Consider the following 16,103-nt stretch of genomic DNA (forward strand, 5'->3'; position numbering starts at 1 on the left):
TAAACTAAATGTCTCTAAAATGTGTGTTTAGAATTTTTGTGTGTGTTTGGTTGGTTTTCACCTCTTCGCCGATGTAAATGAAAGAGTGAAATCCTGAAGCGTCATTAAGTGTTGGAAGCCATGAAGTTATAAAACTCTTGACATCCACTGAGGACTTTTCCTCCACATTGAGAGGGAAATGATAAAGTAACGTAAATCCTAAAGCGCTGCATGTCTAGTTTTTCTTAAGATCGCCTCATGTCCCCATTTCTGCTCCAGTTTGTTTTTTTTCTTGTCTTTTCCTTTTTAAATGAAAATGACGACAAATTACAGTAAAACCACAAACGTTAATATTGCTCCGTCTCTTTCCATTGAACGCTCACAATTCCACTTTACAACACTCTTCAAAAACTTCCTCCATAGTTAATAACAGAAACTTCCTCCGAAGTGCGCTGCTGTATTGACACGACTAATCATTTAACACAGTGAAACATGGAGTTGAGATTTGATTTTGGGAAAGAAACTGTGTTTTGTAGGCTGGTATCCCACCGTGTTTTGCTGTTTGTACGAATTGTTTCGAGAAGTGCACCAAAATCGACCGAGGAAAAACTGTGATGCGGTGGAGCGAACTGAAAACACATCAATCCCTCGGCGAGGTCTTCAACTTGAAGGTTTTCCGAAACTTTAAGACTTCCTGTTGCGTTCATGATCACTCATGTGTTCATACATAAATCAGCTGCAACCCTCCTGACATTTTTTTTTTCCCCCAGAAGGGCCAAAAGGCCCCTCAGCCCAATAGTTGTTCATGTGCTGCTGTGATTAACTGATGAGCCGTCTCGAATGAACGGCGCACCACCAAGGAGCCACTGAGTTTCTAACTGGAAGATAAAAAAAACAAAACAAAACAGTAGTCTTTTTGTTTCACAGAAATTGTTTTTTTTTTAATTGAATAATTTGAATTTCTTTCAATGAAAATCAAACGTCCAGTAGACATTTTGCTGGACAGAGGAAGACTTCTACAGAGGTCAAAGTTTTTTTTTTTTCCTTGTTTTTTTTCTTTCTTTCTCTCATTCATCCATTTAAAAGAAAAAAAGAAAAGAAAACGGTTTAATCATGAAAATAGAGAGTTGAAAAATAAAAACGGTTCAGACAAGAATACTGATTCTTAACTTACAGGTGTGATTTCATTTTTAATACTCTGGTAAAAACAGATAAATATTTATTGCTGCTTTTTCTATCAAAAAAGAACCTTATATAAAAATAAGCAGGCTTAATCCGCCTGACAATGTTCATCGTAACATTGTTTTGTTAAACCTTTACATTTCATTAAAACCTTCATGTTTGCTTCCTCTTTAAGGGCTGGTGGGAACAATATTAAAGCTGAAACAACTTTTTGAAAACAAATCAAAAACAAATTGATCTAGTGAAGAAGTTGTTGACTCTTCACTTTTATTACCTTTACAATTTAGTAATCAGGTGCAGAAATATTATACTTTAGTATACACAACCTTCCCAGAAGGTAATGAGCATAACAAATAGTAAAGGTTGTGGGAAAAAAAAAAGCTTATCAAACAACAACAAAAATATCTATGAACAGCAGGGAAAATAAGTGGTGAACATTTTCAGCTCCTTCTTTGACTTTCCTGGCAGATGTTGGCAACAACCAGAATATCCACAGAAATCTAACTTTTAAAAAGTCAATAAATGATGTGTCACAAAGTGAAACAACACAGGGAACAAGCATTTAACACAGTACAGGAAATTCATTAAAAACTCAATAGAAAAGCTGTTAATAACTATGATCTGAGTTATGTGCTTTGCTCAGATTTGAGTTTTGACCCTTTGTTAACACAAACCGTCTTTGGATTTTCAAATTTTTCCATAGATTTCCACAGATCGGTTGATTGACTACTGGGGTGTTCTAGCAGCTTTATTGACAGGCACCGAGATCCCCCTGGGCTGAGTGTTTGGTACCATCGCCTTGCTGAATTCATCTTTGGGTTTTTATCAAGAACATCTCTGCACATTTCTCCACATTTGATGATGCTTCTTCAGCAGTGGAGTCTTGCGCTGCAGACATTGATGGAGGCAGTGGCGGTTGAGTGTACTTATTGTTTTCGTGAAACAATATGGAATCTGCTAATGGAAGTTGATCTGAAGCTCTCAGTGATTGGTCCGTGGCTCTTTGACAACTGTTTTCATAATTCTTTTCCTTCCTCTGCCAAAAATCGTGGAAGGTGCTCGGCCATGACCACTTTGTGATGAAAATGTGCTCTTTCCGATTCTAGATGTTGACACCAATGGAACTATTGGAAGTTTAGAAATGCAACTGTTTTCTCTTACTCACCAGGACATGTTGAGAAACCTTCTTCTCGGCCAGCTTTTTTTAAAATTCTTAACTTTCTGTCCCTTTTTGCGCTGCTTTCATTCATTCATAGCTGGTGTCATTTCACTTTATGCCACATTATTACTTCATATGTGGACTTATTTGTTTTCATGATTTCCTAGTTATGGATCGTATAGGTTGTTACCAACATCTGGTCTGAATCCCAAGTCAGTATGTCGATTCTTTTCCTGCAAAATGAATTCAATACTTATTTTTGCCCAACTGCACTTTTTTCTATTCTCTAGCAAATTACTAAGAAATATTATCATCAGACATACCATTTAAATGACTGTTAAGAAAATATTAGTCATTGTGACCAACGTAACAACCATTATATGGTTCTCCTTCTGTTGTCATATTTCACCACATTCCATTTTCTCTCTTCTGTAGATGAGTGTGAACATCAACAAAAATCGGTTCAGGCGAGATATTGTTATTATTATTATTATTATTAGTGATGAATTCTGATGAAGCATCCAGTATGGGATCTATTACACTTCCTATTGTCCGTGGCAGGGGGAGACAATGTTGCTTTAAACTTGATTTTTTTTTCTTTTTTCAATGATTTCTGTCAACAACTGTCAGCCTAAATTTCTTTGGATGGTTGCTGTGGGAACCATCAGTTTTTAATCAGTTTTAAACTTAATTATAAGCAACACTTTGTTACTTTGGTATCAAATATATACAAAAACTAATAGCGATACAGGTATAGTTGAAATGAAAAATCAAAAAAAAAGACCATTTCCATTACACCCTTCAAAAACTTCTTTGGATTTATAAGCTCCACTAAGAGGAAATCGCAACACATTTAATTAAATCGGCTGAAAAATGATGTGCTTCAGTGTTTATTGCTGTTATTTATGCCTCTCTAAGCTGACTCGGGTCTTTTTTTCTCAGCTAAATGTCTGTCTACAGTGGGATTTTAACCAATCAGATGAAGTCGGTCATTTGCTGCCTTTATGTTCACATTCCTATTTTCTAACTAACGTTTACATCTCTCATTCTTGTAACAGCCACGGTGTTTCCCACCTTTTAAAGAATCAAAAACACATCAACTGTACGTTAATATGTTTTGTTAATCACAACCGATGCAAACTGAATCATTCTTAACAACAGACATTTTCCATTTCCAGCTTATCTTCACCTTTGAATTTCCCTTTTTCTTCATGATGGAACATCTACCGATGGAAACCGATTTCACACCATTTTTCATTTCCTACAGTGGATATTGGTTAAAGCAATGTCATCACACAATTGTTTAACATACAGATTAGATTAGATGTTTATCCCCTGATTTGGGTAATATGCATAGATTCATTTTAAACAGAAAACAGGTTGTGTGGATTGATTACGAGCAGTAAATGTTTTACCTGAAAATAACTGGAGATGTTCGCACGGAAGATACAAGCTAACAGCTTCTCAGTGCAGGGCCATTTTCAGAGCCGTTATCCAGCATCCAGAACAACATAAGCTTAAAATATTCCTTGTGTTTTGAGGGAATGCTACAGTTGGTATTTTTTACATCAAGAGAAATTCACAAGATGCATTACAATTGATTCTGCTTTGTCTATTTTCTCAACCAATCGTCTTCTGTGTTACGACTTGTTAAAACCTTGCGCATTTTAAAGACAGCCCGAGTTTTGTTTTTAAATTTGGTGTTACAATGACATAAATATTGCTCAGACATTTTAAATAAACATTTCCCTGATCAAATTTATGTCAACTTTTTCTTCAGTTTTATTTGTTAAAAAAATTGGCTCTTTAGATTGAGGAGATTAAAGGATATTTGCTTGCGCTAAATGATAGTGATTAGATGAAGGATGTTTTTTTTGTTGTTTTTTTTATCAGCACATGGTCTTCTCTGGATATAAAAAAAAATCTCATGATAAAATTGTAATCTCTCAAAATACTTTATATAGCATTTGGATTTAGAATTTGAGTTGTTTTAACTGGTTGATTTGGCCGTGAGACCTCTGACTGAAGTTACTACACTGAGATTCCTGCTAAGATACTGATGCCTTGTAACTGCTCCACACAACCACATTTGAACAAAAATGCAAACTATTGCTTAAGTTTCATATGGAATATATATGAGTTTATGGATACCAGCCAAAAAAAAAAAAGACCTGGTTGCTTACATGCTATACACAAGTATGGTTGTAGTTCCTTTAGGTTGTTGTTCTTTGTCAGATTACAATGAACAGCTTTTCATGGGTAACCTTCATCAGCAAAAGCCTGGATTGCTCCAGCATGTCCTTAAAGCATGTGAATGTTGCTTTTCACCACTTTTGCTTTTGTGGTTTTTATGTTAAAACCATGACACGAATGACACGTATGAATTCATCGCGAGTGCCGTAGTAAGTCATAAAGTGTTTGTTGCTGTTTCATTTCAGTTGATCGTTACATTCTTCGTCAAACTAAAAGCACATTTAATGTTTCCTGCTCTCCGGTGGAAATTAGAGTTTTTTTAAAACAAAGCTGCGAAATGATGTTCTGCTTTTGTGACTGAATTCTTAATGTCTTCCTTTATGCTTGTCCAGCAAATTACAGCATTGCTAGACGAGCTGAAGAGAAGATCCAGAACATTACTACAGGTGGCCAAGAACACGTTCTACTTTTAAAGGTGCTTTTGAATCTGGTACTGCACACAAAACGGCTTATTTAGGAAATATATTTACACCTAAGATGTATCATAAGGTCCTGCCAAAAAAATAGCGTTCTTAACTCAAAATGACCGCATGAAAAAACATTCAAGTTTTGGTGAAGGAAGGAGGTCTATCTTTTCCTTAATTGTAGACGTTACTTACCATGTGCCATCTACACACTTGCATTTTCAAAAAAAAACCCTGTTTAAGGGTTTTGTATTTGTTTTCAATTCTCTTACAATTCTTAGCTCTACCTATGGCACTTTGCATTGTTCTGCATTTTTACTCCATGGATAAAGTTAAAGGAATCTGTTGCTTGGTCAATGAGTTAGCGTCAAATTTCCGACTCTCTACGATATGACCTTTGATCCAATGACCTGGTGGCCTGTAAACGTTCAAACTCATGTCGGCTGTTCCTGTCCGGACTCTGATTTGCCAGTGCTCTGCTCCCGCCGCCTAAGACGTCGTCCTCCTCCTCGTCGCGGTTAAGGAAGGCCAGCTCATTTTCATAGCAGAAGGTGTTGGAGCTGGGCATGAGGAACTTGTTCTCCACCATGTCCTTGGCACTGCAGCGAGGGGTGGACGGCACCTCGTACGTTTTGTGAAAGTGTGAATAATCCACCTTGTACAGGTTTTTTTCCTCAAACAGGACAGGTTCGAACCTGTGGCCCCAAAGAATCTCAGAGGCCAGGTAGGAGCTGCGAGCCTGCGTGGTCATGGCGGTCGCTTCAACCATTCCCTCTAGGATGACGACGATCTCAAAGTCTGCCGTCTCCAGGTCCTGCTTGCTGATTCCAAACAGAGGGCTCTCCTCGTCTATCTCATGGAGAATAGTGATGGGTGAAACCAAGAAGATCCTGTCCAAACCTTTGTCAAACCCTACATTAATGTCTATCTGGTCTAGCGGAATATATTCCCCTTCATCGGTTATCCGAGGTTTGATTAGCTGTGCTCTGACATGGGCTTCTACAATGTGACTCTTGCGAAGGTTTCCCACTCTCCACATAAGAGACAGCTTTCCATCCCGCATGGCAATGACCGCGTTGTGGCTAAATAAGAGCGTTTGCGCTCTCTTCTTAGGCCTCGCCATTTTAGCCATGATGGCGCCTATCATGAAGCAGTCAATGATGCAGCCAACTATCGACTGGAAGACGACCATGAAGACGGCCACTGGGCATTCCTCGGTCACGCAGCGGTAGCCATACCCTATGGTCGACTGTGTTTCAATGGAGAACAGAAACGCGGCCACAAATCCGTTGACCTGCAGTACGCAGGGAGTGAAGTTGTCGTCTCCAGCTGGGTTGTCCAAATCCCCGTGCAGCAAAGCAATGACCCAAAAGGCCAACCCAAAGGCCAGCCAAGATATGACAAACACAAGAGTGAAGACTATCAGCATCCATCGCCAGCGGATGTCGACGCACGTGGTGAAGATGTCGGCCATGTAGCGCTGTGACTTGTCGTCCATGTTGGCAAACTGCACGTTGCACTGGCCATTCTTTTTCACAAAGCGGTTGCGGCACTTGCGGCGTGTGTGGATCTTGCCATTCCCAAAGCCGTTCATGCCATGCATGGTAGTGAGGCGGAGGCCCTCTTCCTCTGACGAAACAATGCTGTAGCGGTTGATTCTTCCCACACTCATGCTCCTTGACGTCGTCTCCAGCTGCTGGGCTTTTGTCAGACGGGCAGGCCTGGAGTCCAAGTGCGTGATCAAGGCCCCTCGCAGCTTGATCACTGGCTAAGCTGCATTTTAGTGAGTCATTTAGGGGGCAGAGTGGGAGCTCAGTGGATAAATCCAGTTCCTGTAGAGAGCGTCAGGAGAGAGTAGTGTGAGTAACATGATGGTCAGGTCATGTAAAACAGCACACCTGTTGGCAAATAATAAACAGTACAAGTTTTTATCTTTTTAAATTACAGAACCACTTATTTGCGAATAAGAGTTTTCTGCAGGGCATTGGCAACTGTGCCTGTTTCTTAATTTTTTTTTTGTTGGATGCAATGTCCATGGAATATTTTTTTGTGCAATATTTACCAAATACATGTATGTGTGGATTGAATCATAACTATTTTATAGATTTCTTTTTGGCTGGTTAATCCAGAAGGAAACAGGAATGAAGCCCTAAGGAGAAAAATTACACATCTAGTAGGAAGTGTTTGTCTGTAATTCCCAGTTCAGGGTCTTCAGTGTTAGAGCTCATCCAGTTACTGTGGTTACTATCCTCTTTTTCTCCTGCCCTCTTTAATCATCATGACATTAAATCCAATTAATGCTCCCAGAAGAGTCTTCCTGCCTTTTGATGTGAGCTGAACAAGAGCAGGGCTGACCTCACACGGTCGCCACTTATGTCAAATTACCTTTCCTGTGTTTTTCTTTAGAATTATTAAGAAAGTTAGAAGTGACAGCTAATCAAAGGGATAGTTCGGGATTTTATAAATCATGTTCTGTGTGAGGCTTATAATTGGTTAGCATGTCTTGGATCCAGATTAGTCGGAAGGTGGAGGCTGAAACTACGACAAACTAAGAACAAAGCGGGCTTCTACCGTTTAAAGACAACTTCAGTCTCAAAGATTTAAAACGGTTTATGAGGAAACTGTTTCATAAACCTTGAAAACTTGATAAGATTGTTAATTTATGTAGAAGCTAAGGATTATGTACACTGGAAATAGAGGTGACGGTGCACCACAACTGATCTTCCCAAAGTATTTCCATCCAGTAGTGAGCTAAAACTTTGTTACTGTACTTCAGTAGCTCTATTTATTTTTCTGATGATGCTTTACTCCCTTCAGTTGAACACAAATAACTGTCCTCTCTGCTGACTACATTCTCAAAACTGGCTTGTTGCTTCGACGTTTATCGATGAAGACAAAGTTGTAAGAAAAGAGGGAAACGAATTGGGCAAAGAGAAGTGATCCAGTAGGAGCACGTTTTGTCAAACAGAGAAAAATATTAACCGCAACATGGATGAAGACAGTGAACATTATAAACAATGACAAAACAGATTCAGATTACAAGGCACTGCCCATCCGTAGCTGTGTTTTCTGCGGACCAAAAAAAACAATTCTTTTAAGAAGTTTTTTTTTGTCAAATCAGAAAAAAAAAAAAAACACTTTTAGGTAAACATGTTTCTAAGGGAGATTATGAGCAAATGAGGACAACTTTTTCTTTTGTAGATTTATAAAGGATTATTTTGTATGTTTGAAGGTGAAAGTTATATTTATTTTACATTTAACTTTTCTACTATAATTTAAAACTTGTACTTTATTTTACTTTCACGTAAGGAACGAATGGTAAACTCACCTTTTACTTCAGCTCTTTTACTGAAGTAAAGAATGAATACTTTTGCCACCTCTCCCTAAAGGAAAGGTAAGGCAGTGAGAAAATAAAATAAAAGAGGATTTGCTGAACTGTCAGATTATATAAAGCAATATTTTTGCTTTACACCTGAAAATCACCAGTGGCACACAGAATGCAACCTCTATTTTATGTGCTATTTCTTCATAAATAACCAACCAGAGCAAATGGGACAGCAGTTCAAAGGTTCATAAAATAGTGTTAGCATTATGTTTTTTAGGATTGGATTGGATTTCAAGGCGGTAGAGCAGACGGTCATTTTAAGTTTGTTCTTTCTCAGACTAGCCATTAGCTTCAAGCCTTTAGCTTCAAACAACAAAATAGTTGACCACTGCAGATAAATTCAAGAGATTTTAACAGCCAATAGCTGGACAGCAGGAAGCTAAACTATAGTTTCTTGTGGAAGTGCAGATATTTAATATCCATAAATGTTTTCCCTTTGAGAGGTTTTGAATTGCCAAAGTCAGCTGAAACGATTGGCTAGACAAGCCATGTGTGGCAACATGCTAACAGTTTCACTGTTTCATAAACTCACTGTACTATAACATTTGGCTCCAATAGGTGAGGGAACTATGGCTGACAATAACATCACAGAACCTCATATCAGAAAGTCGAAACGATCCATTGAAGCCACAATAATTCAATGCAAAATGTCGTGATGACAGTTCGACTGTACGGTTGTAAATTGTTTTGCTAATTGAAGAGGCGCGTCATACGTAATGTATGCTTATCAGAAATAAGGACGGCATGTCCTGGCTGTATTTCTGGTCTTTCAGCAACATGCTGTGCAGTCATCACACATCTAACAGACAAGGTGTGCTCCCCTGTTTGTTCGCCTGTGGCCTAAGTTTACCATTGTCCTCCGTTTACAATATTTATACTATGGGAGAACTGGGGGGGGGGTTGTGTGTACTGGAACTCCTGTGGGATTTGTGTGTCGGCCACTGATTCATTGGTCACGCAATTCCAGATGCTGCAGAGATGCAGACCGAAGGACTCTATTTATTTGACCTCATTCTGTAAAATTTGCAGTGTTATTAATCATGCAGTGAGGATGCACTGAAATAGGCTCCTCTTCCCTTGGTGCTTCCTACAAGAGTAAAGCAGATTTCTCACCAGTATCCTGGCCTTTACCATCTGTAATTAAACACATTGCAGAAATCCCGACCAGTAGGAAGCCAGTTACAGAGTTAGAACCCAATCTAACAATGTTCAGTGCTTTGTAGACATGTTCGGCCTTGAACTTTTTCACATTCTGTCATGTTCCAACCACAAACGTTACTATTTGGGGAGGACTACAAACTAATATACACATGCATTTTTGCTTGAAGGCCAAAAGATGTACGCCAAATTGTTCACATTTCTATATGTAAAATTTTGAAAATTAGGTATTCTGGTAATTTCACCCTACAAATGTGAACTACTTTGTTCACATTTGTACAAAGTAGTTCACTTTGTACAAATGTACAAATTGTACTTTGTACATTTGTACAATTTTCAAAATTTTACATGAAACATTGTGGTTTTAACGTGACCAAAATTGTAAAAAAATTTAAAGGGGCAGTGTGTTTTCCAGCCACATAGTATAAAATAAAAATGTTACCTTCATTTGTATAAAAATGTTTCTTTCTTTCTGTCTGTCTATGTGTGTGTGTGAAATGTGTATATCAAACATGACATTACAGAAGTTTGACTTTGTAATTTAACACCTTGAAATTGGCCTCTGTTTCTTTAAGAAACAGAGGCCTGCTTTTTCTGAAACTCTGCCTTCAGAAAATCATCACAACATGGCTCCTCTATTAACCCTTTAACAATGTTTTACCAGCGGAAAACTGAGAAACAGCTCCTATGATGAGATATGATGGCTGCTAATTGCTTGTGGCTAGTCTGAAGGAACTGAGTGGGGGTCGCTGGTGATTGTAGAAACTTGGAAACTGCTTCCTTGAAAACTGCACTAGGTCCACCCAGGACAGCTGAATGGTTGTCATGGGAGATTAAAGGATTTCTCATACATGCATGAAAGAATCAAAGCAACATTCCAGGTATGGTTTGAGGAGAGAATCACATTATAACATGATGTAAAGCTCAAAAAAGTTTACTTTACACAATACTGTCCCTTTAAGGGAATGAATACTTTTGAAAGGCACTAGATGTCCCAAAGAGTCTGGACAAAAAATGAGCAGCGGGGATGATTTTGGGACATCTCTTATATCATTGCCTCTGTCAGGCACGAGATAACCTTACCAAAGCGCTGAGTGCTGAGCCCTGGGGTCAAGATGTTTACCTCCTGGGAGGTGGACTGAAGTCAGACAGCTCTCATTGTTTTGCATCGTCCGCTCTGTGGGTCTGCCTGTCTGATTTGGACCCCAAAGACCCGACAGTTCACTCATGTGTGCTCCCAAATCCCGAGTGCCTTGCCGTCTGCCACGCACACCACAGCCCCGGTGCTTTACGTGTGCGCTCCCTCACATGGAAGCTCTGCTGATCTGCGGCCGGATCTCCACGTTCCGTCCCTCGGGGTCAAGCGCACGACCTCCGCAGGAAAACGTACTGTAGCCAACGGAGCTATTTTAGTACTTTTGACGACACAGCTCATCAAAGCAACAGCTGTCGGTGCTAAAAATAGGGTTCATTTTGCTCAATTCATTACACCCTGAAACACACATCGGACCTTTTTTTTTTTTTTTTCTCCTTATACAAATGCAACAGCTGGGGAGGTTTGTATTTTACAGACACACAACTTCACTGACTGTTATGTAACTGAAACTAATCAAGAACTCCAGCATTGTCGTGGCGCGTCGCACCAAAGCAGGCCTGACTTGAGCAGCCCCGTACGGCGCGGCGCCTCCACAGCCTACCGCAACCACGCAGTGTCAGGTGTCCAACTGGTTCATTGAATGAAAGTAAAAACTCCTCCTGAGCCCTTGGAGTCAGTGGATAAGAGCCTGAAAATCCTAAACTCTACCTTGTAGGCCACATTGTGCCTCAACAATCAGTGCCACTCCAGGTAAAAACGTCCACAAAGCCCAAAGATTAGCTGTTTTCCTGTGAAACCAAAGTCCTTGCTTTCTTTAGATTAACTTCCGCACTGCAGGTGGCGGCTAAATAATCTCTGCTGCTTCCTTAACTTTCTCACAGGTCTGGATGTTCTGAACGTTTTAATTCTTGCTCTGACTGCAAATATGAGGAGACAAGTAGATTTTTTTCTTGTGACCATTTCCTGACTGGTGTAGATCAACAAGGACCCGGCTTGCATGAATGCTACAAGCTGTTGTCTTTCCCATTTTGAATAGTGGCTAAGAGATAACATTGCTAATGTAAAGTTGCTAGCCACTCAGATCTACTTAAAACGGCAAAATACTGATTAAGAAAATGTTTAAGTTCAAGGCAACTGGACTTCTCTAGCTCCTGGAAACAGGAGGCGTCCACATGCTGCGACACGAAGCTGTTTAGGATCGTTTATGTCCCAGATGACTGAAAATGTATAAAAATGATCAGAAACACGATCTGAGAAATATGAATACCAAATTAGGATAAATCCTAAGAGAATTTACTGCAATAAATAAGTAACTGAAATAATAAATCATAGTTATCAGCCATCTTAATGACAAAGCATATTGGTGGATCAAAAGTTAAACCCTTTTTGAGCTCAATGACTTGATGATTCAGTTTAAATTACGTAAATTTACAGTTTCACAGTTTGTGTTCACAATGTTGCAATTTAATAAACAATTTAAAAAAAATAAACTAATGATAATAAATTGACGTTTTATGTGTATGAAGTGCGGAGATGAACTGATCAGACCTGCTGTTGTTGCTGCTTGTTTTTTTCAGGTCTGACCTGCAGATTTTGACCCCCGAGAAAAAAAAAAAAAGCTTTGGGTTCTTTGATAGAGATCGCTGCTTTGACAGAATCTACCAGCATTATAAGTTTATCTCCATTTATGTACTGACCCTGAATAACTACTTTAAAAGAAATAAAAATGAAAAAAGTGCATGCTGATTCTGTTATAGATAAAACAAACAGGGAGTTCTTAATTTTAGCAAATTTACTGTAAATAAAATAAACACTTTTTTTCACCCATCTGGACCAATCAGTGGGACAACTCAAATTCCAAAAGTATTCACACCCCTTGAACTTTTTCATCCATATTTTGTCACATTACAACCTTAAACATAAATATATTTCTTTGGACGTTAATGTGAAAGACCAACACAAAGTGGTGTACAACTGTGAAAGAGAAGGAAAATGATACGAGTCAAATTATTATTTTTTTAAACAAATAAAACACCTGAAAAGTGCGGTGTGCAAATGCATTCAGCTGCCTTTCTTCTGAGTGCAACAAGTTGCCTCCAGAAGTTGCCTGATGGCTGCGGGTAGAGTCCATCTGTGTAATCTAATCTCGGCAGTCCATAGACGTGCCAGAAAGAGCCATCTTGAATTTCTTCCAGAACTTTTTTCCGATACTTTTCTTTTTTTCATGGAATTTAAAAGAAGAGACCAACAGAACGCTGATAAATAACTCGATGCAATAAAAAATAAGCGGGATGGAATGGAGAGAACAACGAAGTCCGCTGGGAGAGGGGAGTCCATCTCAAGTAAGACGCACAGGAAACTGAGCTGCTGAGGATCCGCCTCAATCTCCCCCTTTTTCCCCCCCAGAGACCATTGTGAAGGAAGCTCAGAGGCTCAGGTGTCACTTTATTTTCCTATAGCTTACCATGTGGAACTCAGCCGGTCTCAAGTGACCTAAAAGCACTTCCTCATAATAGGTAACGTAGCATCTTCAGACTGCAGAGATGCCGTCTGAATGCGTTAGATTTAATGAAATAATCAGGGTTACCAGTTCTATAACTGCTGCTCACAAACACGATGAAATCCAACAGATTTTGGATGGTGACTGACCCTGCAGGCTCCTGAATCTAGGCCACTTCCTGTGCATTATTCAGGCTGCTCTTCCCAAAAAAAAAAGAAAAAAAAAGCTAACTTACAGCAAACAGTCGAAACTCCACAGAACCGATCCCCCCCCCCCCGCTTCACCGTTCTAATAAACGACTCGACTCGGCGTTTGCACCTGCAGCCGCTCCGCCGCACAAACACCTGACGGTTCCCTCATCACAGCTTCCTCCCTGGGCCGTGCTGCGCTGTGGTGGTGCAGCTTGTTTTATTATTTGTACGACTTCACAAAGCCCGACTCACCCACATCACACCTTCGCTCTGTAATTTTCTAATTTTAAACAACACTGGTTAGTTAGAGCACACACACCAGCTCCAGCCCATTACCTAACACACCACAGCCACGACGAGTCTTAAAAAGCAAAAGAACAAACAAAAAAATCAAACGATTTGAAGCTTTTTCTCCTTTTGGAAAATGACATATTCATGCTCGCATTTCGTCCTGGTGAGTAGGTGAATGAAATCGAAGTAGTCATAAGAAGACATGACCTGCAGATCTGCATTACATAACCTCCATCCCGTCTTTTTGTGTTTTCTTTTTTTTTTTTTTTGCACCAAAAGTATTCACACCCCTTGAACTTTTTCATCCATATTTTGTCACATTACAACCTTAAACATAAATATATTTCTTTGGACGTTAATGTGAAAGACCAACACAAAGTGGTGTACAACTTTGTGTTGTACACCACTCGTGCGTCAATGATTGTTTTAAGCGAGAGCAGCACCTGAAGCAACATGTTCATCCAGTAACACGTCTGCTTTCTGTTCTCAGATTCTTGTGCTTAACTGCTTCCTCACTGAGGCAAAATGTAAAACTTGCTGATTCAGACTTTATAGTTTGTTCACACTGACGGGATTCATGACTCTGTTTCTCACACTTGAGCCATTTAAAAAATATATATATAAGGTTTTATCATATTTCTCCAAGACCTAATTGGAAATTTGCATTGTAATTTACCAAATTTGATATCAAGATTCTAAACTTGGATATTTCATCAGCTACGTTAATACTATGGCTGCTACTGTTATTAATTATAGCCATGATAATCATGATATAAGTGGACTTTATGTAGCCTGTTTGTGTTTTAGAGCAGCCATCTTGTTTTAGGTTGTTTCTGTTGCAGCTAATTTGTTTTTAAATTCTTAAACTGCCAGTTATTTTATTTTCATAAATGTGAAAATGGAATTGATTTGATAGGGTTTCTGTTTTAGAATATTGATAATTTTGTGATTAATTAAAATTTTATGAATATTTCAAACCTAAAAAACATTACATTATTGTGTCTAAATCATTGGTTTCTTCATCTTTTTATAGAAAAAAAAAATGCAACTTTGGACATTTTGACAATGTGTTCAAATAGAAGAGAGAGGAACTCAGAGTATGTATTTGCATTTAAATAATAAATAAATAAAACGTTATATTAAAATGCAGAAATGAGACCTATTCAATTGTTTAGGTTGCAAATTGATCTGATTTCTGAAGTTGTTTCATTTTTAATTTTTGCCATTTTCATTTCCATCAGGTGTTTTTTTTTTTTTTTTTTTAAGTTTTCATCCCCCTGACAAATTAAATGGCTGAAATTACTCCATCTGGTTTAGTTTGCTGTCTTGATTTCAACTGATACTTCCGGCCTGTTTGGGAACAGATCTTTTTAAAAATGTCCTGTAAGATTTTAGTATTTGCAGTGAAACGACTGAGGACGTGTTCCACTGGGACGCACCTCCTCTGCTCCAAACAGTGACAGACGTCGATGTGACAGACGGGCTGAAAGTTTGCGGTAAACTTCCTCGTCTTACCTCTATCCCCACCTGTCTGAGACGGGGGCTCCAGAACCGCGGGGCGCTGCGTCCTCTCCCAGTGCTCCCATTAACCAAACTGAGGCATTCTGCGCGTCTGCAGCCGCAGCTTGTCCTCCTCCTTCTACTCAAAAACAGAAGAGGGCCGCTCCGTCATCCTCTGCACCTTTGGGTCTCATCATCCTTTCCAGTGCAGATGAAATGCAGCTGCCACCCTTGAACCTTGGGACCCCCGCTGCTGCCACTCGCTCTCTGCCTGGACCTGCAAAGTGGGGTGCAAAGCTTTTTAAACAGAGCTATCCAAAAGACAATTCTGGTTTTTGCATCTCCATCCTTGAGGCAGTCGTTTCAGCAGGTCCTTCTTACTTTTAATCCTTCACTCTGTCCTTTTTTTTTTTAAATCCTAAAAACCAGTAAATGTCCCCCAACTGCTCTCTCTATCACTCTTTAGCAATCTGATCTATCTGGACGGCTGTTCCCTCTCTCCTCTCTCTCTCTCTCTTCCTGCTTCGTGTGGCATCACAGCCGCCCTCCTCTTTCTCTCCCTCCCCCTCCCTCTATCCTCCTCTCAGTGTCTCACCCTCCCTCCCACATCATGGCACTACCAGTTGACAGCAACTTGATGCACAGACTCATCATTCAGAAAACACCAGCAGACCTTCAGAGCTCCATCCGTGTTTCGTGAACAGTAGGTGAAGCATCCTCGTGAAGAACAGGAGCTTCATGCTGATGTTGCACACAAAAAAGGACGGCTGAGTCACCGCACATCTCGTCTAGTGCATGTCTGCAGAGCCCTGCACAGGTGCATCTATGCTCTTGTACCGCTAAAAAGTCAAGTGCAATAGTTGTCTCCAGAAGTCACTTGATTGATCAGTTGTTAGAATAATTATTAGTACAACTGTACAAGGCTTAAATTTTTTTCTTTTTACAACATTTACTAATTAAAGGGCATCTGGACTAAACACCTGGACTGGATTTTACTCGTGGACT

At 39.5% G+C, this 16,103-nt stretch overlaps 1 protein-coding gene across 1 annotated transcript; it reads right to left on the reverse strand.

The window, feature by feature from the left end:
- Positions 1–892: 892 nt before the first annotated feature.
- Positions 893–15,578, reverse strand: kcnj12a (potassium inwardly rectifying channel subfamily J member 12a). The gene is made up of 2 exons (XM_032573698.1): positions 15,114–15,578; positions 893–6,809 (listed from the first exon to the last, which is right to left on the reverse strand). Exon 2 carries the CDS (start codon positions 6,647–6,649, stop codon positions 5,345–5,347), a length of 1,305 nt encoding a protein of 434 aa, XP_032429589.1. The 5' UTR covers positions 6,650–6,809; positions 15,114–15,578; the 3' UTR covers positions 893–5,344.
- Between the last annotated feature and the right edge of the window lie 525 nt (positions 15,579–16,103).

Source organism: Xiphophorus hellerii, chromosome 10 (genome assembly GCF_003331165.1).
Source record: "Xiphophorus hellerii strain 12219 chromosome 10, Xiphophorus_hellerii-4.1, whole genome shotgun sequence".
Lineage (NCBI taxonomy): Eukaryota > Metazoa > Chordata > Actinopteri > Cyprinodontiformes > Poeciliidae > Xiphophorus > Xiphophorus hellerii.